The sequence below is a fragment of the Gallinula chloropus genome (genome assembly GCF_964237585.1).
Source record: "Gallinula chloropus genome assembly, chromosome: 1".
Taxonomy (NCBI): domain Eukaryota; kingdom Metazoa; phylum Chordata; class Aves; order Gruiformes; family Rallidae; genus Gallinula; species Gallinula chloropus.
This window is the reverse complement of record NC_140085.1, coordinates 145,332,586-145,358,521: the sequence shown is the minus strand read 5'-3', so window position 1 is coordinate 145,358,521 and position 25,936 is coordinate 145,332,586. Positions and strand designations below refer to the sequence as shown.

The window sequence follows — 25,936 nt, the reverse complement described above, 5'->3', positions numbered from 1 at the left end:
AAAATAGAAGAGTCTAGTCAGAATTCAGAATGAGTCTTCGGTTTAACTACATTCAGTTTAACCAAACTCAGGGCCAGACTGTGTTTTGTTGCCCTGGAGCTTCTTTAGCTCACAGCCCTGAGAGTACAGAAGTTAGTTGCTAATATCCGCAACGTCAGTCTTGCTCAGCTCCCGCCTGAATCTAGAGGTAACTTGTTTTCCTATATTTTTGTTTCTTTTAAGTTCCCTAACTACTTAGAGCTATGACTGGGACTTCTTCAGGGACTTCCCCACAGCTGACAGTGAACCAAGTAAGACTTTGTGGAGGCGAAAGACTGAGTAGGCAGCAGCTCCCCCACATCAGCACTGAACCCTCGAGATGCACGGGACAGAGCCGCGATACCCAGCATCAGGTCCTGAGCTCCTATTTTAGGGAACTGTGACTTAGCATCACCTCAAAGCATCCTGATCACCTAATTATCAGAAACACACTCTTCCTCAGCCTATTAGGAACTACAAAAAAATGAATCAGTTCCGGTAAGATCTCATTTGATCCCCAGAGGCAGCTTCTTCACTCCTAATTCAAGTACCTCAGCAGGGGTCTCTCAAACTCAGGGGGAAATCCTGATAAATATGTCTAAAGGATAAGCCCCCAAAAGACAGACATTTAGATGCCTAGATTGACTTCTTTCTCTGCTGATTGTGGCTCTTATTAATCCTCATTTCTGGGTTTTCAAACCACCTGTCACAGGTATGCTGCAAGGAGAAATGCATTCATGAATATGCATGGCTAATAAACTGCAATAACTGGAGACATACACGTACCAAATACAAACCCATGAAGAGGCTGATGATGTGACAGTTAAGTTTAAGAGTGTATTTAGGACGAGTTTGCATTTGTTTAATTTGGCTAACTCAAATGCAATGTAATGTATTTAAATTGGTAGATGTCTCCTTAATGAAGCCAGTTTCTAAAATAACATGTATCTCATCTGTGAAACAAGCTACAGAAAGTTAATTTACCTCAGGAGGTCAACAATTAAGTAAGTGAAGAAACAAAAGTAATCATATGTAATAGAACAACAATTCTGATAATTGCCAAAGTTTAAATATAAGCTTTACAGTTGTTGTGCTTATAACAGCTATCAAAAGAACTCTAAAAGAGCATGTGCCTTTCTGTAAAACTGGATGCTGAACCCCTGTCATATTGAAAGCCACTAGGAATTTCATCTATATGGGGGTTTCATCTATGACACTGAAGATGCAACATACCCTGTTATATATTTCTTCGCTGACAGCAGGCTGCTTTTTATTTGACCTTTTGACATCAAGAAACTCCACCAGTGGGCGAATTGTTATTCCCTGTGAAGGTAAAAAAAAAAAAAAGGCAAATAGTTTGGTGGGGTTTTTTCCCCATAAAGATAAAGAAAAATCAAAGCCTTTCGGTCTTTTCCACCTCTCAGAGCACTGAACGTAGTTGTGGATAACTTTTTAGCTCTTTTACCTCTTTACCCTTTCACCTTCTCAAATTCACATAACCCCAAATCCAGTCTGACACAATAATTATAGTAGTGAATTCACTCTTGTGTTTGGCAATGTTAGAATTAGTTGTGAAGTCCTTGTCAGCACACAGACTCCACTAATGCAATAGAAGGAAAGAAGGGGCTCCCTGGAACTAAGAGGTCCAAGAGGAGCAACCTGAAAAAAACCCATCAGGAACACATCACTTACCCCATCCAGAGTATTTTTAAACTTTATTTTTCAGTTCTGTTATGTATCAGAAAACTCTTCACTTGTTTTATGAATTAGTAAACAGATCCCCCACCATTCTGAAGCAAACATACAAAGTCCTCTTTCTCAATGATTACTTTCAAAACAGGGCCTCGAAGATGTGTCAACAGTAGCACTCAAATTGCTGTTCAAGACCCATGACACTAAGATCTTTTGTAAATATGTGTTCTTGCTTGACTATTCTCAGAAGAGAAAGAACAAAAAGTTTTGGCTATCCCAGAATGATATAATGGTTTTGAACAATTGTTTGTGGAAGAATTGACATAATTTGTTTATTTGCATAGGCACACAGGGGAGAGGAATGAATCTCTCATGGTGTTGAGATCAGTCCCTACTATCCCAGACAACCAGGTCACATATTTCTTTCATAAATGAATGGTGCTTTATCTTAAAAGCAGTCAGGTTTCTTTGCCCCATTGCTCATACTGGAACACTCATCCTGAACCTCATTGTTCTGATAATTAGAAAGCTGCTTCTTAATTGCATCATGGCCACTTTGTACCACTTTGTTCTTGTGCCAACATTTGTGCTTTTAGATTAAACAGTGTTCCTCCTTCGCCGGTGTTCACTCCCTGATATAAACAGTAATTATATTCTCTCTTCTCCTTCAGTTGTCTAAGGCCAGGGCATCCTAGTCTCCATTCACACGACAGGCTTACCAGTCCCATGGGCACTGTAGAACATGACATTATTCTATGATAGAAATATCTGTCTTAGTATGTCTTGAGATCAGATTTGCCTGTCTTCTGTTCCCCACTGCACTGGTGGCCTAAACTCCACCCCATTATCACCTAGTACATCTGTGTCTCTTTCCCTTTCTATTTTTTCCTAAATGAAAGGCTCCCATTTCATAGAAAAAATGAGGAAGCAAGTCTTAGCAAGAACATGTTTGCATGTATTACTGTTAAATTTAATTCTACCACAGTGGCCCTCTGTTATTCTCTTCTTTCTGTATGATATCCCATCTTGCTGCCTCCCTGAGAACATCTCCAAAGCTTGTTATTGAGAAACATCAGCAACAAAAAATTCCTGTGTTCACGTGCCATGGCCAGTAACAAGAACATTAAGCAAAACCATCCCCAGAAACCATCTTTTAGGAATTCCATTAATAACATCTTATCAGCCAGTTATCTGACCTGAGTGGTCAAATGCTGGAGCATGTGTCCAGAGAGTCTTGAGAACCTCTGTCCATGGAGATATTCATAACTCAACTTGATATGATCCTGAGCAACATGATCTAACTTAAATGTGGTCCTGATTTGGGCATGGGGTTGAACTAGAGACCGCCCAGAGGTCCTTTCTGACTCAAAGGACCATCTATATGCTTGTATTTCCCGTTATAGGAGAAACTGTCAACTCCTTCCTCATTTACTTTACAATCATCCCAATGTCAATCTAAACCTCAGTTTAATGAGTAAATTAACAATTTCCTACGTAGCCCCCCTCCCCAATTTTACCATAGTCTGGTTAGATGAGACTACTCTAGAAAATAAATTGTCTTATCAAAGGCAAACATATATTGCCTTATCAAGTCTCCCTTTGGTGCATTTCACAGCACATTCCAATCACCTCCACAGTTTAAATTATACTATCCTTTAAAATCAGTTCTCACAGCTTACATGCTAAGGTCAGCTAACTGACTTACAGCCACTTTCTCCCCTTTCCCAAGCATTTGCACAGCTACTTGCTACTTCCCATGTCAGCTTTATCCATGTGAAAGGCAGGCCAAAAGATATGTTTTTCTCCACAGACTTGCAATCCCATGTAGCAGCTCCTCATGTCTCCCACTGCTCTGGGTAACAACTAGCCTGACCTATCTGTTTGAGGGACTTGCCTCCTCTACATTTTGCTGGTTTCAGTCACCTCCCTCTCTCTTGGTCACTCTGACTAGGCCTCCATGGCCAGGTTGACACCAGAGACAAGTTCTTCACATTCTTCCACACTCCTGGAGCTTTTGGACAGCTGTCCAGCTGGTTTGCAGCATCAATGCCTAACACCCAGACTCAAACACTCCAGTTCACCTCTCAGCGAGTTCCATCCCCTGCTCACTGTGTACCATACCCAATACCAAACTCCCAAGCAAATGCACAACTTTAAAAAGGAATTAGTGCTAGGGCTGTACTCAGATTATCTTTTATCTCTTCTCCAGCCTCACTAGGTCTTAAATACTTAATGCTACTTAGACGTTAGCATAAGTACTTAGTATCTGGCATAGTTTTGCTACCTGTCTGCAGTCTGCATAGCATTTTTTTTAAACTATGAACATGAAAAGTACCTTCAAGAATGTTCCTTCCAGTAACTTAAGATATTTACTGTTTTACCCACTGCTTATTTACAACCTGTCTGAGGAAAAAGCCCAGAAGAGGAAAGGCATTACCTGGATGAAAACAGTAAAGAATATCACCACGATCACAGCAGTGATGAACAATTTCTTCCTGGGGAACACAGCAGGAGGAAGCAGAAACACAAGTGAAAAACAAATAGCTCCTCGGAGGCCTCCATAGGCAATGATAAATTGGTCCTTAAAAGTGAGAGGGATTGTCCGGAACACATTAATGATTTGAGTCAGAACAAAAACACCTAAGGAAAAAACCCAGAAATACAGGGAGGAGGGAAAGAAAGAAAATTGAAATTACACACAAATCCACCACAATGCTAACATTTGTTTTAAGACACTTTTATTTGCTTCTTACCTATATATTATTTAGTAAATGAAATGTCAGCATCTTGAAAATACCATGGAAGAAAGTTTTAAAATGCCTAAGGACTGTCATCCTAAACACATTTAGTGAGTTAACCACCTCAGGTCAGCTGGTTTTAGGACCCAAAGCAGCTAATTGATCTCCACCAGACAGTGACCTGCTAGACTTTGCACCCCTACAGGAAGAATCATTCTATGTGTCAGTACAGACCAAGCTGACTGGATTTGAGGTGCTTTTGAACACTTTGGCTTGTCACCTCCATCAATCTGTGCTTCATATCCTGCAAATTCCTGTTCACTCAATTTTATTTGTGCAACCAGGAAGGATGCAGGACTGGGGATGGAAGGAGAAGATGCCAATACATGCTGGTGTACAAAAGACAAATGCTCCAGCCATGTGACAGACTGGACTAAAGGTATAAAGGCAGGTGAATGGGGCAGGCCCGGTACCCAGGAGCTGGGGGTCAGTCAGGCTGCTTGGCTCTTTTTCAGCATAAGGTATTAACTGTGGGGTTGTGGGTGCAGGAGGCAAAATAAGTCCAGATTTCTGCACTGGATAGAGACTTGGGAGCTGGAAGTAAGGGTACAAGGGGTGCAGAGGCAGACCGGAGCATGAGCAGCCTCTACACACAGAGGGACCAAATCATTACATAGAAAACTATAAGACTTATGAGCCTGACCTGCACTTGAGTCTCAAGGTTAAAGAAAAAGAGCTAGTACTGCAAACTGAGGAGAGGTTAAGCAGTGTCTTACAGGAATTTGTTCTTCACAACATACACCTAAACAAGACTTCAACTACAGAATTTCATTTTGACATTCATTATGCCAAAGACTGGGAAAACCACAAAGCTGGTCAACACAAAGAAAGTAAAAAAACCCCTCAACCTGGCTTTGTGTTGCAGAACTTCTTTTATGCAAAAATTGCTTATTTATTAACAAATGTTTACTTAAGTACATGCACTCTGATTAACAAGCAGACTGCCTGTGGTTTAAAATGGGCAGGATCAGGATCAAACTGATTTTTGGGTTCCATTTTGGGGAAAGGTGGAAGCTGACCCTGAGATCTAGGACACGTTACAAAGAAGACAACCATTCTATAATTTGATGGGGCTCTGTCTAAGCTTTGTCATTTTTTACTTGGTGCATAGTCTGAGACGTACTTACCCAGCGCTCTCCAGATTAAACAGAAAAGGAGGGTGAAGCTAACAAAGGCCCAGTTCCACTCATGGTTCTTCCCAACTGTAGACACTCCCATGAAGATGAAGATTAAGGTCTCACTGACACTGCTCAGCATCTTCATGAAATACTTTATTGTTGTATAGGATTTTTGGGAAACATTTTCCTCCACGTATTTATTCATAGTCATGGCACAAGCTGTAATCCTGAAAGGCAAACATTATCCAGTATTTCATTGGCTTGGTGGGTATTTTTAGCATCTTATTTCTATAGAATATTATTCATTTTTCCACAGTCCTCTTTAAAATGCAGAGCATAACTTATTCCATAACCATTCTCAAATTTGTAGACTTGGGAAAAAAACTTTGTAGTTTTGGGCATGAGATCTTTTTGTCTACAGTGGGGAGTTTTCTGAGAAACATCAGTATATGGGGAGTTTTGTCACAAACTAAATGCACACTGCCTGTGCAGTGGTCACTCAAACCCTGTGTTTTGAAAGAGGCAAAGCTGAGGAGAGACAGTGGCAGCCCTGGAAAAACAGGGATTGCTGCTTCTATTGGTACTGAGGGACAGTATCAATAGTAGCAACTGCAGGATGGCAACTGTATGTCTTCCCTCCCTGTCCTTCAGCAGCTGTCCCACCAAACCATTCCCCTCCTCAATGGCAGCAAGGAGCCAACTCCTGTCCCCAGGCAAAGTAAGAAGCAAGGCTACAGACAACTTGTCATCTTTCACCACCCTAGGCTACTGCTTGGAGTGGTAGAGGGACGGCAAGGGTGGCTGAAGACCACTCAGCTACAATGTTTACAGGTTTTAGTATAGTTAGCAGAGATGGCTGGAGGACAACCTCAAGACGGTGCCTCAGTATGAATTGCCTAATAATTATCTGTGTGGGCAACTAAGGAAAGACACTTTGTGAAATAGTTGCCACTCCTGGTTCTATTATCTAGGGCCAAAAAATGTCTTCTCCAATTTCCCAGTTAAAAGTGTTTTACACACCCATGATGTTCTCAGTCAAGCCATCTACACTTAACCTAAACAGAGAGATGTGTATTCAATATGTCTTTCTGAATAAAGCCCATGAGGACTTGTCCTGTGGTTATTTATCCTGATTCCACTTGGTTTTCACTTTATAATTATTTGCCAACATCAGGGATATCTTTTTGCACTGAAATCTCCACACTGCTCTCTCTCATGGAGGACAGTTGGCTTGCCAGCACCAGTTGGGGAAAAGCTGAGGAAGACTCTCCCACATCTCATGGAGATGCAACTGTAGAGCATCTTCTGCTGAGCATTTCCTGCCCATTAGAAAAGAGCCCCATCTCTGAACAACTCAAATGTCCCTGAATGTGAATGTAAATTGAAAGGCAGACTGAAGGAGAGTTCAGAAAAAGATCACTGACATTATGAACACACATATCTAGGTTCTTTCTTCTAAAAGAAGGGATTAAAAATATTTGGAAAGCATACAGGAGAATCCCAGAAGCAGCCATAACTTCAAAAGGACCTTTGCATATAAAATTTTCTTAGCATACTGAAACAGGGTGTCCCCTAGCAGCAGCTGAGGCTGTAGTCACTGGCAGACACTTAATATGTTTCTTCTATTTAATTAAAGTCTGTTTTGTCCAGAAGCTTCCTTCTCTTGCATCGAGCCAGCATGATGGCTTTGGAGGACAATGGCCAAGATCTGAAACACAGTTGTAGATGACTGACTTCAACACAACTGCATCCCCAAAGTGACCAGCAGCTTTGCTTCTGAGGGGTGAATCTGGGAGGACACGTGGACACTGGGAGAGGGCACAGTGTACTTCGCTGGCCTCTGTCGAAAACGCACAGCCATAGGCACATCAGGGTGAATAAAACCCAGGGAAGAGGGTCTGATGTGGGGCAGGTGCTCTTCAGTGGGGCTAGTGGTGGCTTACAAATACAGATGGAGAGGACTTGCTAGCACCTAACCTGGCCTTCCTCCTGCATTTTGTGAAGCAGATCTAGTCAGCACAAAATAAAATTGCCATTGCCATGCAAAAAACAGCTCCAACCCTAAGAAAACCCAAAGACTAAGAAGAAAGCATGCTTGACTAAAACTATCTCAGACCTCCAATCTGCATTTAGCAATGACATAATTGTCAGTTCTCTCATTGTTAGCTCATTTCACCATGGTCTTGAACAGAAGGATCCTCTGTGGCCCAAGAGCAGCATGCTGTCTGATAAGCAGAGCTCATTGTGGCTATGTGGGATCCACCATAGAAAAAATGATGCAGATTTCATGAGTATGTAATTTTCCTCCCTGCAGCACTTGGTGGTTTACGTAAGGTTTCTAGCTTAAGCATGCGGTTGGGACAACGAGGTCCTGCATCTTTGTCCATACAGACTGCTGATACGCCTCACAGCTCTCCACCTTGTTCTGATCTTGCAGCTGCCCAGACGGGAGGATTTATCATAGATCCCAGAAAAATAAGTGCCTGCATATCTCAGGAAGAAAGTGGCGGGCTATCTGGGCCGTGCATGGATTTTGTCCCAGCATGGAGCCATGACTTGGCCAAGGCACACACCCCAGCCTGGAAGCTGTTGAACATGCCCAGGTTCTTCAGTTTACACATAGTGCTGGTAAGCAACCTCAAAAGTATATGTGAAGAAGGGTCTCAAACCTACTTAACAGCTTCACTCTCCAGGCCTCTCATATGCAGTGACAAAACAGCACTTCACACACCACAGGGTGCACTGACGGGCCTAAAAATATCTCAGGTTACATCCTGCATCGTGACAGCTCTCCTGTGTGCACAGACAGCTTATCTGTACAAGCACAAGTCCCAAGCATCCCAGCTACCCCCAGGTGACTGCACACACAGTGCAGGAGCAGCAAATGCAGTGCAGCAGGAATGCAGCAGGAATGCAGCGGGCAGGCTGCTAAACAGCCACTTCCAGACCCATGGTCCTTTCAGAGCCTCAAAGGTGCAGCTTACAGCCCGTAACATCAGGGCTGCCAGGTCCATAGCAAAGAACAAAACACACAGTACTATTTATTACCCTCATAAAATAAATAGTTTTTATGATTATAGTCATTTAGGAAAGTCCTGCATCTTGGGGAGGGGGGAAGCATGCTCTGGACACAGTTTGTTTTTGGATCCTGAGGTAATGGAGACACTGTAAATAGATGTCTGATAAGAATCTGTCACCAGATTAATCAGGATCTTTGCAAGCTGTAACTTAAAACACCTACCATGCTTAACCAGTAGAATTTAAAGGGACAACACTTGCATATATTATTTTCATTCACATAGTATTTCATAATATTATTTTAATTCATATTTTGCATTCACTCAATTAGCATTGACTAATTGATAAGCCAGCTCACCAGTACAACAAACAGTGCTGTACATCATTTGTTACTCTTCAGGTAAGTACTACACAAATAATCACTGCTCACTTATGAATCTGCTATCTCTTCAGAGTGCTTATCTACATTAGAAGAAAAAAAATCTGTTGAAGTCTCTTTGACTTTAAAATGCTGTTGCAATTTAGTGTCAGAATTTAATATAAAATTCATGTCTTTAAATGTGTAAGATTTCATTATTATAATATGCTCTTCCCAGGCTAAATCTTTACTGTCACAATAACCTAAGCAAAAGCTTCAGTGTGTTTTATTTTACACTTCCTATCCACACATTACTTCTGGCTTCCACTTCCGTGATCTGCAATAGCTGCCTTGGTCAAGAAGGGGAGAGGGAAAAAAGCCCAGTTAATTTCAATTAACCTGTAATCTTCTGTGCATCTGAAGAATAAAAGTCCTCCTGTACAAACAGTACAGTTTCTGTCATGACTGCAGAAAATGAGGCCACTGGGTTCAATCCTCAAGTTTCCTTGACCTACTAAATTTACAGTAGTTTCAATGTTTGTTCCTTTCAGCCTGCTAGCTCACTGTTGCAAAAAAGAATAAACCACACAAAAAACCCAAAATATATATTAACAGTTCTGCTGCTTCACAGCCTTTATGAGAAATTAGTAAGCAGAAAAAGCAGCGTTATAATTAGAAATAGCACCAAGCAAATAAAGTTCAGATGCACATCTGTATGTTTTACAGCCGCGCTCCTGATTCAAGCCCAGCTCTAATTACAGTAGAAGCTCTTTCCTTCTGGAGAGGACTCTCACTTCAGCTGACAGAGAGTCAGTTCAGTCTCTGTGCTATTTCAGCCTGGTAACCTGGTGCAGGGGTTATACATGGATGTTTCACAACTCCTTTGTCCCCAGAACAGATTTATTAGAAAAGGGACAAGCATCTTACATTCCCCTCTATGCCTCTGCTAGTGAATTCCTACCTCCGCAGAAATGAGGCATTCTGTGTATGTATCTCATTTATTTGCATGTCCTCCGCCTCAAGTATGGTGCAGCACATAACCACAAGGTCTCACTGAGCATCTTTAAGACCCTGGTTATGAAGTGGGAGTCAGCAGTTCAATAGATTCAAGTGGATGTGGGTGAAAGAGGGGGAGATCAGGCAACAATTTCCCATAGGCCGAACTATAAATGGCCACAAAAGCATACAACGAATAAACAATCCGGGATGTATGGGGCACTCCAAGGTCATTTGGTCCAACCCCATGCTCAAAGGAGGGCCAACCTTGAAGTCAGACCCCGGCAATCCTACCATGAGTCATCTGCTGCAGAAAACGGCAGGAAACTCAATACCGGTGCATGCTGCACTGTGTGACAGAGCAAAGCCCCCTCCGCAGCTCAAAGCCTCACAACGTGTGAAGAAGATGGGGAAGGCATGCTCCAAGGTGATGTGGAGATCACAGGTGCTGTAGGGCCCCCAGCAGCACTGCTGGCATGGGGCACGTCTTAACCTCTCATGGTAGCTGAGACACTAAAGAGCTCCAGAGAGCCCTTCCTGCTCCCCAGGAGCTTTACCGATGTATCCTGCTCCCTTAGCTGTTAGAAAATCAGCTTAGAGTCAAAATAAATATGGGATATTGTAAAGGTAACTTATTTTCTGGTTTGCTGTTGGAGGGGAAAAAGTACTTCAAGCTTCCCTTACTGTTTTGCACCCACCGAGGGGCCACTGTTACACGTGGGAAGGGAGAGGTGATCGGTGCCGCTGTGGGAGGCACTGGTGTGCTGGTGGCAGGCACTGGCGTGTGGTGGGTCTGCCAATCCACCAGCAGACCTGCCATGCCCTTTCCATTGTATTCTGGCTGCCACACATCCAAATCAGTATTTTCATGCATACAGCTACAATTTTTTCCATGTAGAGTTTAGCCACATGGTTTTGGTTTAGAAGCCCTTTAAGTATTTGATCATAGGATGTCAAGGACATTTGACTTAAGAAGTGGAGGAAACTAGAAACCACACAAATGCTATGAATAGAACCTAGGGAAAGAGATGGCTCATTTATGAACTCGGTCAAAGTGGATGCATACGTTACTTTATTTAGGCTCATATCAGAGAAAGAAACCCATGCAATCTCTTTAGCTCTTTACTTACATTAAAGTACTAGCCCCTCTCATCATGGCATATTTCTATTTTTATACTTCCAAAATCATCAGCTGTAAGTTTCCATGTAAATTGCTTCCCAGCCCCAGATAGCTTTATACTGGCATGACTGTTCTTTCAAACCTATCTTCACTTTCCTAAAAGATAATCATCAGACAAGGTATTATCAAGTATTAGTGATACTCAGAAGTAATATCTGAGCTTTCATAAAAAGCTACACTCCTAATGCTGGAATGACTCACATTTGCCACTAGAACAATACAAAGTCATTAAAGAAGGTTGGCCTTTAAAAATATTACTTGGAACCAGAGCAAACTGTTTTAAGTATATCAAATGTCATAAAGGCTCTTTCTAAATCTGAGGTTGTTATAGTATAAACAGCATCAAGTGAGAGGTTGTGCTCTCTCTTTACTGAAGCCCAGGAGTGAAAAACCAGAAGTGAAAATATTTTTATCTGCTGAAAGTGGGAAGAACAATATTATTTTATACATAACATGTATGCGGAGAGCATTGCAACACACAGGCATATGTATCAAGATACCAAGCTGAAGGGCTGTATCACCATAGGACTAGATTCTGCAAATTTTACACTCACCCAATCCTTACTGTGCTTGTAATCCACCAGGAGTTTGCCTTAATGTGTCTTTACCGAATGGTATCTACTGGCTGCTCCCATGACTAAGCATAAGATGTAGTTTCACAATACATTGGCATCGGAAGTGAAGCCAGTTCATGAAGTTCCCAGCTACCACTCCCTCTCCCTCCCAAGCCACTGCCGTCCCCACATCCCCGTGGGCCACCCTTCAGCCATGCCTTTATGACTAGTTATAGGGTCACATGAGGACATAGGTCACCAAACTGACCTGGGTTAAAAATAACCCCACCAAAAATACAAGGGATTATTTCAATATAGTGGTTTATGGTGTGATACCATGAACAGTTTTAGTGACACAGCTGGTGTGGTGGCAAGCCGAGAGAATGGGATGGAAGGAGGCAAGAGGGGAGAGGCCGGAAATCCTCAAGCCAGCATCACTGCCATGCACAGTGGAATGATGCCATATGGCCAAGTTTGCAAATCTGGTTGTCTCTGCAATTTCCTTTGTCATTCTTACTTGGGTGCTATTATTACTGAAGTTTGGAGTACTTACGCCATGATGCCCGAGAGATGAAACATTTCAGCTGTTATGTATGACAAGTAACTGTACAGGAAGACAAAGAGTGGCTCAATCACTCGGATTTTATGGGTGAAACGGGTGGTAAAGGCTGCTACAAATCCCAAAAGGATTCCAATCAATACTCCACCGATCCCCACTATAAAGAAGTTAGCAATCCCAGCGAATATGTCAATAACCTTAATTGTGCTCATCTGGCAGAAAGACTTGAACAAATTGTACAGGACCTATGAGAAAAAGAAAGCACATTATGTTTCTGAAGTGTTCGTAGTTTCCCTTCATGTCATTATGATCCTCTGCTTCAGTGTCAAACTTTGAATTTCTCTATCTAGTTGTAACTTACTTTTGAGATATGCTGTTGTTTACCTCTGGCACATTACTTGTCATATATATATATATATATATCTCAGGGAGATTTACAAAGAAGGGTAAACACTGCTATTCCCATGGTCCCAAATGGGACAGGTTTTGTAACCTGTGCCATTTGGCTGGCCAGAAGAGATCTATCTAGTCTTTTTTCATATTTATTTGCAGATTTTCTAATTTTTCCACAGATGGTCATTTCATATGTTTCCCAGAATAAAGAAAAAAAAAATTTAAAAAAAGATGAAAAAACAATTTTGTAATCTGTGAAAAATCAAGTTATTTTCAAATGTGTTTGATCTCCAGGAGCTGAAGTGCTAAAATAGACCACAGATACATCAGGCATGGGATGAGAAAGGAGAGGAGGCAGACAATGTCCACCCTAAGGACTAGAAGAAACATGGATTATTCTTTCTCTGATATATTAACCATTAAGAACCCAGTGATTTAAAGATGTCTCAGATTTTACATAATTTCTAGAGATTTTGATTTAATTCCCATCAAAAGACCTATTACCATGTATTTCCTCAGTTTAACTTTCAAAGAGTTTATAACCATCCTCCAAAACAATAAGTCAATGAGATTATCACATTTTTTTAGCCAGGGAGGCTTTTTGTTTTACACAGGGAACAGAAAAACGTAAACTTCACATTTGTCTACTATCCAGTATTTTACTTACTACAAAACATACCACAACAGAATCAGTTAAAGTAACCCTAAAGGGTCTCCCCATTTGCAGACTTACTTGGGAGATTTAAGCCTTGCCTGCTGCTGCATGTGTGCTTCCAGCCATGTGATACCATGAGGGCTACATAGTCCCCTCATACCGATGGTCACAGGCACCTACTTCTATCACAAGAAGGATCTACACCATAAATGGAAAGTGAGTTCACAGGCTAAGCCACCTTGGTCACAATAAACACCTGACTAGTCATCGTGGACAGTTTGCAGGAGTTAAACCTCCACTTTCTTTCTGGGCTTCTTAGTAAACCAAACAGGTTTCTCTATCAGAATGCTGTTTGAGAGAACAATGTTTTATCAGTACTTGTACTGTGCCAACAATGTAGGTGTTTGAATAGTGACTGGGAGGGATTTGTCATGTTCGTAGTCTTGTTCCCTCTCACATGACAGAAAGTTGCACAGCTCTTCTTGGCCAAAATTTGATAGGTTTGACTGAGGGGAAAGTTCTTGCTATAGACTAATGCAAAGACATGGCCTATTATGGGTCTTTTGGGCTAAATGAAAGGAAAGAACTGAAAAGAAACAATCCATTCCAGAGCAAGCATGAAGAAAGAAAGTTAAATCAAACCTAGCATGGTCACCAGTAACTTCCAATTTCATTACAAAGCAACAAACAGGGAAAGAGCAGGAGCAGGAGCTGTTTATTTGGCAAGAATGGTGTCCTCAGGATGAGCCCACCTGGGAGAAACATCCTTTTTTCACCTGGACAAACCCCTTCCATCTTGTTGCTCTGAGGCAGATTCCCAGCTTCTCTGCCCTGCTCCTTGCTACTGTGTCCTCTGCAGGGCATATAAGCAATGTCACAGGCTTCACTGATTTTCAGCCTGCTTTGCTGATTTGCATGCCTTACGGATTTGCATGGAGAATACCAGAATTAAGCTTATACTAACAACAGGTGAGCTTTTGTCAGTCACTTTACAAGGACCTCTCAGTCAGCAGACTCCCAGAAGTCTCCATGAATCACTGACCAAGGAAAAAAATACTGCTGATTTGCAGTGTTTGCAGGGAGAGGAGTTTCCCCGAGTCACTAGTTGAAACTTGTGACTACTCCAGACTTGTTATTCTTCACACCACCTACAGAATTTGACCTGGCAGAATACCACCTTGGTACGTATTAGGGCAGATTATTATTTTCTTTACTTGGAGTTGTAAATAAGACTTTTTTATAATTTAAAATGTAACTAGGTAAGGCACATCTCCGAAGAAAGGCCACCCAGAGCTGCTTGTAAATTCTGATCTACTCAAGCAACAGCCTTTCCTGACACCTTTCCTAAAATCATCTCATCCTCACATTCACCCTGCAAACAAGAATGGAGCCTGTTGTTCCCACATACATACATCCCCATACATCTCGCCCCAAGTTAGTTGAAAGCAGTGTTTTCCTTTGTACCTCGGATCAAAACCAGAGAGACATTGTAGAAGCAGCAGGTTGGACTATGGAATGTCATGAACATGATTTTAATCTCGCTCCTATTGTTCTTTATTTACACTGCTGTGAGTGAGATCAAAATCAGGTTCACTTTCCCTTTACAGCAGTTGAGTTTTACAGGGCTCTCTTTAAGCTTTCAGGTGAGTTAAACACCATCAGTTCTGGTCATATTTTGTAACATTTGGTATGAGAACGTTGTGGATTTTTTCAAGTTCAAGATTTGCATTTACTCACTATCCTTCAGCTGAACTCACTGAAGGATCACCAACAAATCTTAGTCACTTTTTAATCTTGTTTCAGAGTGTCTCTGCTCTTCCTAGACATTAATTGCTTATTTGCATCAGTTTTCAGTTGTTAGGTTTTAATTCTGAAATTACTTTAAGGGAATCAAAATAACATTTTTTAGAGGTGGAATACAGAGCACTTCTGTAATATTTTCCACCATGGGAATAATATTGCTGTAGTGACACTGCCTCCTTCTTAGTGATTTTAAGCCCAGAATTGGAATTTGAACTGCTAACACAACTTCAACTGTGATCTTGTCATTCAATACCACTCTGCTAGTTATCCCTGTCCCAGTCGCTCAGTAAGGGACCAACTCTGAATAAGAGGCCAACTGGCAAACATTGTCCTCAGCCAAATTCAAGCTCCAAAATTCCAGCAGTGGGGGCGGGTGAAGGGTCATCCAAATGAACAGGCATATCATAAAAAGTATCAGACATGAAAGACCATCTGAGAAACAGAGCAGACCTGAGATTCCCAAGAAAGCACACCTCACTTTATACCTAAAACAAAGGTGTGGTAGCACATTTTCTGAAAAGGGAAAGCATGATGTTATCCTAATAAAAGCTTTTATGAGGAACAGACAGACAGTGCAAGTGGGGCAGCAGGAAGAAGGGCTTAAAGTACTTAGAAAGCGTGTTTACTAAAGCCACACCATTCTGCACTGCCCATCTGAGCTTCCCCCAGGTTTTTTGATGCTGCAGTGGCCACAGGAATTAAGTGGCTTCTGCAGACGGCCAGCCTGCCCTCAGCTCCCCTCCAGCTTCGTCCCCGTATTACACCGGAGGGAGCTGCCAGGGTAGGTAGGACTCAAGGGCTCTCGCAGACGAAAGCTGGAAGGGGCTGGGCTAGCCTGCTAGCTGGTTTATCAGCTCTCCTGGTAAAACAGCAAGGGCAGAGGAAGAGATGGCGTTTACAAAACACTGTCTGCTTAGAGCAGATAGCTGCTTAACCCCAGCGAGGACTGGTCTGGCAGCACCACTGTGGGCAGGGGAAGGCACCCCACGGGGGATCTGTGTGACAGCCTGGGTCGCGTTTTAGGTGCAATCACTGGATTTCAGGTCTGCAAAATCGTAAGAAGGAACCATCAGCAGAGCAATGCTTAGCATGTGGAAAACACCTGATCTCCTGCCAAGTGCTACCTTTAAGTGATAGCTGGGAAATGAGACTGAACATACTCTAAATGTCTTTCACTCCCTTGTGAATACATGTATGGACTGCATATGCTGGGCCGGCGCTGCAGACTCCTCAGAGCATCTGCCCCTGTATTACAGCATCTGGGCAGGCATGTCGTGAGAAAGGACTGCCTCCAGAAGGCACTGATGATGCTTACAGGAAAGCCAGGCATCATGGCTGTTAAATTGCCATGGCAGCGTCTATAAAAATGGTGGGTTTGGAATATTTTTCCATTGGCAATGGCACACATGAATGCTTCCATCATTGGGATGCAGCATTTTCCTAGAAAATGTTGCTGGATTACCTGCTGCTCCAGTGGAAAGATGATTTGATTTTTGTGATTGGAAAAAGTTATTTTGGTTGGAAAAATGCACACATACACCAAAAAAAAAAATATTTTTTTTTAAAAATCAGCTTTACATTAATATAAACCCAGACCTTTCTGCCCCAGAAAAAAACTTGTACGAAAAGATTTCCACTGCATGAGTGGCCATTAAGAGTGAATAGAGACAGACACAGCCATGGCAGAGTTGCTAAGCCTTCTGAAACTCAGTATTTACACCCACTTATTTTCAGGACTGGCTTAAGTACCAGTCTAGTAATGGCAGGCAACTTCAGCTGTAAGCTAGTGAGAAAAGCTAGGCTTTAAGGCAAGTCCGAAGGAGAGGACGTGATTCATCTGGCTGGATAGCAGCAGAATCAGATAAAGCATGAAGCAGAAAAACTCCAACAAACTCACAGTACTCCCACGGACACACAAGAAACGATCAGTACTGAGGCTCAGATTAAATGATGAGATACCTGTGTGTTAAGCAGGTGAGGCAAAGTCCTAGAAAAAGGGAAAATAAAGGAAAATTCTACACATAATTGGTCAAGAATAAGAAGCCAGTGACAGAGGCAGGCAAGGTGTGGAGCCAGTTCTTGAATCTTTCTGATCCTTCCTGTTTGTATCAAAAATAGTGTGGCCAGTAGGTCTAGGGAGGTGACTGTGCCCCTGTAGTCGGCATTGGTGAGGCTGCACCTCGAGTACTGTGTTCAGTTCTGGGCTCCTCACTGTAAGAAGGACATTGAGATCCTAGAGCGAGTCCAGAGAAGGGCAACCAGGCTGGGGAAGGGGCTGGAGGGCAAATCATATGAGGGGAAGCTGAGGGAGCTAGGGATGTTTAGCCTGGAGAAGTGGAGGCTGAGGGGAGACCTTATCACCACCTAAAACTACCTGAAGGGAGGTTGTAGAGAGGTGGGCGATGGTCTCTTCAGCCAGGTGACAGGAGACAGGACAAGGGGAAATGGCACAAAGCTGTGCCAGGGCAGGGTCAGATTAGATTTTAGGAAAAAAATTTTTACTGAAAGAGCTGTCGGGGCCTGGAACAGGCTGCCCAGGGAGGGGGCTGAGTCACCTTCCCTGGATGTGTTTAAAAAAAGGGTAGATCAGGTACTTAGGGATATGGTTTAGCATAGGGCTGGAACTGTTGTACTTGATCTTAAAGGTCTTTTCAAACCTTGTGATTCTGTGATATGAAAAACTGGACCTCTGTGGCTCACAGAACAGAAAGCATGCCAGGAAATGGTTGGTACAGGAAGGATTTCAAGTAAAGCACGGATAAGTGGGAGTAGTGTTCCAGACATGGTGTCATCAGGTACAACAAGGGGCATTGGGGGTGTTAATGGAATTTGCAGATTGCCGTCCTGAGGTCAGCACCACAAACCCAGTTCATCTAGTTAATGATTAGAAGTTACTGCCTCTAGATGGCTATCCTATCTCATCCATAGCCTGAGGGAAATAAACTGGTGGTCTCAGGGCAGTTCCAACTGGATGGGCACATGCAAAAGGCCAGCATCACCTGGGTCCTGTGCCTCTGGGACCTCAATGATTTTCCCACTGTCCCTGTGAATGTGCTGGGACGCCTCACACCACTGCTTTTCCCTCTCCTGTCCGACAGCACTTCTGCAGGTGATGAGAGCCTCCGGTTTCAGATTACAGAAGTACTAGAATTCAGAGATGCAGTAATGAGAGAGATTGGGTAGTAAAATCCCTAGAGCAAATATGCTACCACTGCACATTACTCTGGTGTGGCAGGACTACCATAGCTTCTAAATCTCAAGTTCAGTGAATTACATCAACACATTAGTGCTTGTTGACTTCAATCTTTTAGCAAACTCTAATAACCAGACACAAAGAGATACAAGAGAGTGGCATGCAAACAATCATTTATCGGATTTGTCAACTGACCCTTTATCAAGTAACTTACCACAGTTATAGCATCGTTCAGCAAAGACTCTCCAAACACCAGGATGTAAAGCTGCTCATTGACATGAATGTTTTCAAAAACAGCTAAGACTGCCACAGGATCCACGGCTGAAATGAGGCTGCCAAAGAGCAAATTCTGCAGCAATGTGATATCAGTCAAGCCAAATGCACTGATCTGGCATATTCCATACAGTGAAATTCCAATACCGATGGCATTCCAGAGCGTGCCCACCACGGCATACCAGAATATGGTACCAAAGTTCTCAAAGAAAAGACGTGTTGGCATGAAATATCCAGCATCAAGTACAATGGGTGGTAAGAGATACAAGAAAAAAACATCACTGTTCATTACAGGTGGGGACTTCTCCTCTGCTCCAAAAATAATCCCACCAAGAAGCAATCCAACCAGAATAAGGAGACAGCTTTCAGGTACTATCGAGGGTAACTTGTGATAGAGATGAAAGCCTTCAAAGGAAAGTCAAACACAAGAAAGTAAAATGGTTATTTGTAGAGAATCAAAAAGACTATTTTGGATTCTATTATCTTAGCAAGCAAGTATCAGTCAGAGGGCAATTGCATTTTCACTGCAAAGACTGAACTGAACCACAACAACAGGTCGAGGCAGATTTGGCACCCAGAGTGGTTAATTCAGCTAATTTGGTGGAGATTCAATTTAATAGCAAGATGCTCCAGTTAACAGGCTGGCTGGAGCAACTGTGTGCAAGAGTTCAGTTTGTCAAAGAGCTGGGGTGTTTTGGTAATGTGTAATCCTCCAGAAGCACAATCCAAACACCTTTTTAGGGCAAATTACATCTAAATAGAGGAACCCCCTCCACCAAACTAACCACCCCTTCCTCCATGCACAGCTTCAAAAAGGAGTTTAAGGGGTACATTTATTTTATTTTTAGGTATCTTTTAGAGTCTTCAAGCTAGGGAGGGGAGCTAGCACCTGTGACCTTCACCCAGTCCCCCATGGTCTCTTCCCCAGTGACCAAAAAGACTCATTTACACACACAATTACTCTTTTTTATTTTAATGAGCCTCCAAATTATTTTCACAAGAATGAACACTTTTTCTATGGAGTGACAAGTCGTAGCCTGAGATTATTATGCTCTCTCTTCTGCATTATATGAATCGTGGTAGTTTCAGGAATCTCCCATAGAAGGCTGCCCAGAGAGGTGGTGGATGGCCCATCCCTGGAAGTGTTCAAGGCCAGGTATGATGGGGACCTGGGCAACCTTGTGTAGATCCAGGCCTGGAGGTTGGTGGCCCTGCCTGTAGTAGGCGGGTTGGAATTCTATGATCCTTGGGGTCCCTTCCAACCCAGAAAATTCTGTGATTCTATGAAGTCTGGGCAGAGTACTGGAAAAAATGAATTAAAAAAAAAGTTCTGAATGAGGACTTAATGGTTGAATGTTCCACGGCCTACTAAAACCCTACAAGCCATGCGGTTTTGATCTAAAGCTTCCCATTTCTTTTGACTGTTGACTGTTTTAAGGATGATTTTTGTAATGAATGGGAGAAGTTTCAAAGGAACGTACTCTGGCCAATCTAATGGAATGATCAACCTTACGCACCAAGGTCACGTTCCAGGTCCTGGCGATGCCAATCTTTTCCAGGCTCCTCCTTATCTATATTTGGCCCACATAATTATACAGCAAGCTATCCACACCCACAAGATCCCACAATTCCTGCCTAACTAAAAAGCATTTAAATTATTTTAAATGAGAGTTGCATGGAAACACTGGGTGTGGTAATAACGGGCGTCTATTTCAGTAAAACTATTTCAGTAAAAATCATACCTGTAGTCGAAACAGTTAAACTGCTGCGAAGTTGGTACAGTTCGCATCAAGTTTCCCAATTTCAGGCTTCTGTATCTTGTTAACACCAATTTTTAAAATTCTCCTTCATTACAGGTTTTTGGTTTGGTTTTTTTTTTTTTTTTCCAGGTAAAAGAAAGCCTGAACTTACAATTAGCAAAACCAAATGGTTAAGAAGGACCAAGGGGAAAGCTGGTTTGATCTACAGATTTTTTCACTTACAGTCTGTAGCTATTAAAGCAGGTCAAGCTGATTTTTTTTTTTCCTTTCTGGATGAGCACACACTGCTTTTTAATATTTGCAAACACAGATTATGTGACTCATTAGAAGGACTGCCAAATTCACTTTCATTCTGCAAAACCAGAATCAGCAATATCCTATATTGGCAGAACAGGTAATGACCCTGGAAATACAAGAATTTGTGGTTGCAGACTTGATCTTCACCTTTCAGCCACTTCCGCATAAACATTTTATGGTTTTATCTTAGTCTCTACTGTGGCAGGATGCCAAAATTTCCAGTACAGTGATTGAAGTTTCCCCTGAATAAGGAGATTTTGGTAGAAGGTTTTTAAGCCCTTCAAAAGTATTTTAAATCATTTTCTCAATAAAAATTTAAGAGGAGTGAATTTTTGTAAATTCAGATTTTAATGAAAACACAAAAAAACCCAACCCATCCCAACCAGTTATAATGCAATAACAATGAAATGTCCATTGTGATTGTAAAAGTAAAAATCTTTTCCTTTCCTTCTTTCCAAGCCACTCTTTGGAAAGCTCATACTCTTTCAGAGCTTTTAGGATTCCTCCTCATCCTTAAAGGTGAGGAAAGGCTGCCACAAAGTTAAATGTGCTTTTTATCAGCATCAGAACTCCTGAAAGACTGCCTATATCCATGTGATCAGGGACAGGCTGTGGTTCCCCAACTAAGGGCAGATAAATAGGATTTAGGATCCATCACACAGAGGTAGGCACAAGTGCCTCGCTCTGACAAACCCACAGCCACGTGGTCAGAAGCAAGGACCACAACTACTTTCTCCTCCTCTCACCCTGTTCTTGGGCTCCAGACTATGCAGTGACCCAGCTTCCACAGCAGAGAACATGTTTACTCTCAGGCCATTGGGCATTAGGACACTTGCCTAAAGTGCAAGTTCAGTATTCTTCAAACCAAAAGTCCTTAGAGTCTTGGTTTCGTACTTCTTGGGTGCAACCCAGCGCACTCTGATCCTGGAAATGCCACTGAGATGTGTACTTCTGATTATACGTGGCTTTTCCAAGGGCCCTCTGAACAGCTTAAGCATTTTTTCAGGACACAAGTGTTGGAAGGATGTCAGCTCAATTCCCAGAAAAAGGACTTCTAATCGTACATTTGTGATACAGCATAGAAGTAATGTGAATCTGGATGGGTTAGCATTTTGTAGATTTAGTAGCATAGGAATTGAGCAAAACTGGGTCGCAAGTGGACTAGTCTCACTGATCAGAGACTGCAGCATACTTTGGGTGCACTGGGTCCCACCTAATATACTGGTGGAGCCCATCAGCACCTCAGTAACATACCTCATCTGTGGTATTACCACACAGGATAACACATAAGTAGAGGTAGCCAGACCACAACTATGCTGTTCAAGGCAGTTTCTCAGATTTCAAAATGCACCCATGTTCTATGCTGGAATAAAAAGCCAGGTGTTTCTGATGTCTTTGTGAAAAGGTATCTTGTCAACAAGTTCAAGGTGACAGCTTCAGGTTTTTTCTTTCTCTTGTTATCTTTCTTGCTCCCTCTAAACTTGGCCAACAATGACACAGTCACAGCCAGGATCTGAGAAACCCCTATAAAAATTAGCAAATGCTGGAACATTTCAGCTCCAGTGAAACTGCATTTTCTGCAAAAAACCCATATTTGTTCAAAAAGGCTCCAGTCGGGCGATAAGCAGGTGATGTGATGTGGCTGTCTTTGGGACCCTTCACACTCTGAGAGAGCTGTTATTAAATGCGAGCCCGCCTTCTGAGCTCCTTCTAACTGAAAGCACCTTCGGGCTCTGTCCATAAAGGTCTGCTACTTGGCAGTGCCAAACACGAGCATTCAGCGCCTAGCCCCAGAAAGGAATTTGAGATGCCAGATTAGGCACCGAAGTTTCCTGGGCAGTGCGTGAGTCTAGAGGTGCATTTCACACTGCTCAGCACGACAGGGGCAAGATGCCTGCACTGCCTGGCAGGAAATGTTGGAGAGGGGAACGCACCAGAGAACCCCCTCTCCCACAGAGACACTGTCCCTAGGGGCTACAGGCAGTGAGGTGGGTTGTAAAATTCCTCTCCATCCCTCTAAACTGAGGCACGCAGTGGCTGCCCATCAGCCGGGCTACCTTCAATATAAAAGAAGGGGCGAGTGAAAAACGGCTGCTGTGGGAATGTGACTTAGGAGTGATGGGAGCCTGTCCTGAGAAGGTTTACCCGATGCACTGGCTGGATAAGAAAGGACAGATGAAGCTCCGGGAGCAAGAACTGGATGTTCCTAATTCCAGTCCCAGAGCCTGGGCGCCTGCAGATAGGTGTGGTGAAGCTGAGCACCGCCACACCTAGGGCCTCTCCTGGGTCCGGCCCTCATTGCTTAGCGCGCACATGCTTCGAGCTGCGGAGGTAGTGCCCTACATTAGCCAGTCAGCCTTCCATTTGGTGTAACTGAAGGGATTTAAACACTACACACATTTTTCCTCCCCTGTGCATTTTGCCTGTTTGCTGGACTGCAGCCAGCTTGGGAAGCCAAAGCAGAGGGTCATTTTAATTATTTTTTTAAAAAACTTTTTAGATGCCCGTCCACTAGGAAAGCATCATGATGGCGAGAACGTACAGTCCTACCGAAATTACACATCTTTGTGTGAGGACTTGTGTTTTTCAAATAGCTTCCCTGTAATCTCTTATTAAAACAGTAACTTTTTTCCCTAGTCTCAGCTTATTCAAGAGCTCTTGCTGTACCTAAACTCAGAGGCCAGAGGAGTTTTACAATACTCAACTGGCTGAGATGGGTTCTTTTACCAAACTCCGTTAATTTCTGGCTGTCACAGTTCATTGTATAGCAGAGGGTACCATACCTGAACTCTGTCCCAGTTCTGCAAACACCTAAATACATACTCAAGGCTAAGTATGCACGTGTAATGCGTTAGGAATCATGCACAGAGATACGAGCACCCTTAACCGAGGCAGCATTGCAGTACTTCTGCCCGAAGCAATGAAGCCATCGTAAAGCTGCTTGGACAGAGGAGCAGGCTCCCAGCTGCAACGCCAGGTACACATTTTTGGCTTTGAAGAATCCTAATTACCCGATCACTAACCAGAACGGGACAGTCTATTTAAATGTCCCGAGCAGAAGTCAAAAGTTCTTATCAAAATGTTTCCTCAAAATGAGTACGATCAGAGTTTTTAATGAAATCTGAGAAATCAAGACTTCTGAATCAAACCAGTGGACTATCAGTAAACCTTTTTTTTCCCCCTTCCTTCTTTCTGTTCCCACGCCTTTATTCCTCACACTGTCTTCTAGTTAAGAAGATACAAAGTTCATCATATGCAGAGATTTACGGATTTTTAAATAGCCCTCTAGCACACCTTTACCTGACGGTCTTCAGATTATTATGCTGTGCTCTATTTTTTTTTTCCCGTTTAGGATATGGAAAGCTAATTAAAACCGCGATATATAACCTGCACAAAACGCAGTGAAACTATGCAATACAAATATTTTCCACATGAGGGAAGAGGTGGCCTTTCTTACTCATTCAGCGCCGTCTTTTCTATCTTTCTCGGGACTTAAGTGAATGGTGGGGAAAATACATCGAGGAGGCTTACTCTGCCCTCATTAATATTTACTTTCCATCGATCCGCTGTTCTGCTCTGAAACTGTCGTTATACCCGGCGTTATTTTAAGCGAAAGAAGACGGCGCTCAAATGACAGCCGGGCGACCCGGGGAAAGCCAGCGGCACGCCGAGCGAGCCCGGGGCTGTGCAGCCATCGGAGCCCGGGGATTTCGCGTCGCCGCGGGGGGCCGGAGGAATCTCTTTTCTCCTTCACACCTTTCCTCACCGAGAAAACCCCCATCATTTGCCCGGGCATCCCGCCCCGCAACGGAGCCGCAGCCTCCGGCCGCCCCCCCGCTCCCGCGTCCCCCGCCGCCGGACACGGAGCGTCCCAGCCCGGCTGCCCACGGCGGGCCCCGGCGGGGTCGCGCAGGGGGAGGGAGGGTCGCCCCACGGCCCCGCTCACCGATCTTGGCGAGGGAGGCCAGCAGGATCCAGAGGGTGATCTCGAAGGGGATTTGCACGTGGGGGTAGTCCAGGGTGAAGACGTGGAGCCGCGTCTCCTCGAAGGCGGTGCCGCTGGGGCTCGGCGGGGTGCCGGTGCCCATCGCCGAGGCGCCGGGCAGCTGGCTCTCCGAGGTGGCCCGCGCCTCCGCCGCCCCGGCCGCCAGCACCCCCAGCGCCGGCACCAGCACCAGCACCGGCAGCAGAGGCAGGGCGACGTGCGGGGGGCTGACGCGGATGCCCATGGCGTTCCCGTTCCCGTCCCGACGCGCCGCTGCCCTACGGCCCCTCCACCATCCCGCCGCTGCGGGCACCTGCCGCCGCCGCGGCCCCGCCGGCTCCGCCTCCTCCCCGGTGACTGGGCGAGTCCCGGCCCGGCGCCGCCGGCCGGCCGCGGCGCCCCGCTCCCTGCGGGCCGCCCTCAGAGCCGCCCCCCGCGGGGCAAAGCCGCGGGCTGGCCCCGCAGCGGCCGGCCACCGCCCCCGCCGCCCCCGGGCCCGGGCGGCCGCTGTCAGGCGCCGCGGGAGCGCCCGGGCGAGGGCCGGGTTACGGCCGCCGGCAGGTGCTCGGGCTGGGTGCGGGCCAGCCCGCCAGCGGCGTGCGGAGCTCCGGCGTGCGAGGGAGTTGGGGCGGCCAAGGGGCTGTGAGACGGCCCGGGGTGCCGCAAGGCTATAAGCACAGCCCGAGTGCATCCCTGGCATCGCTCGGAAGGAGATGTGCACGCACTCGTATACATGCACACACACACACACACACATATATGCATCTGTAAACTAGTTGAGAGGGGTAACACGCTCTCTGTGGATACGTACACCCCTGTATATACACATATACATACGTATATAGTCTGTAGGTGACTAGATAAACTACTTTTAGATGTATGTCTCTAGAGACTATGTATGTATGTACAGAAATGTATCCAAACGTCTGTATGTGTATAAATATACACACGGGTGTGCAATTGCCTATATATTCCAATAACGTGATTGTATGCGTGTCTATACTTATGTGTGTATACGTATGCAGGTACATGTTTATGTTGCCATTACCAAAGACAGGAAAGGTGCTTCTGCCTAGTCCACGGAAGACAACAGTCTGTTGCCTCTAATTAGGAGTTAAATTCTGTTAATTTAGAGGACTCAAAGAACACACTCTGCATACATATATGTGCGTGGGTCCATATATATGCCTAGACATGCAATATAGTATATATATACATATACATGCAGTATAGTATATATGTTTAATATGCATAACACATGAAATAATATATAGTCTGTGAAATGT

General features: G+C 43.9%; 1 protein-coding gene across 1 annotated transcript in view; it reads right to left on the bottom strand.

The window, feature by feature from the left end:
• SLC9A2 (solute carrier family 9 member A2) overlaps nt 1-24,955 on the bottom strand; it is a 33,059-nt gene extending 8,104 nt beyond the window's left edge. The window contains exons 1-6 of the mRNA XM_084264894.1: nt 24,612-24,955; nt 18,550-19,013; nt 12,286-12,536; nt 5,636-5,853; nt 4,148-4,350; nt 1,252-1,341 (exon numbers count right to left, since the gene is read on the bottom strand). Coding sequence (XP_084121020.1) covers nt 1,252-1,341; nt 4,148-4,350; nt 5,636-5,853; nt 12,286-12,536; nt 18,550-19,013; nt 24,612-24,894 — 1,509 coding nt within the window. The 5' untranslated portion in view covers nt 24,895-24,955. The remainder of the gene's footprint in view (nt 1-1,251; nt 1,342-4,147; nt 4,351-5,635; nt 5,854-12,285; nt 12,537-18,549; nt 19,014-24,611) is intronic.
• Nucleotides 24,956-25,936: the final 981 nt, after the last annotated feature.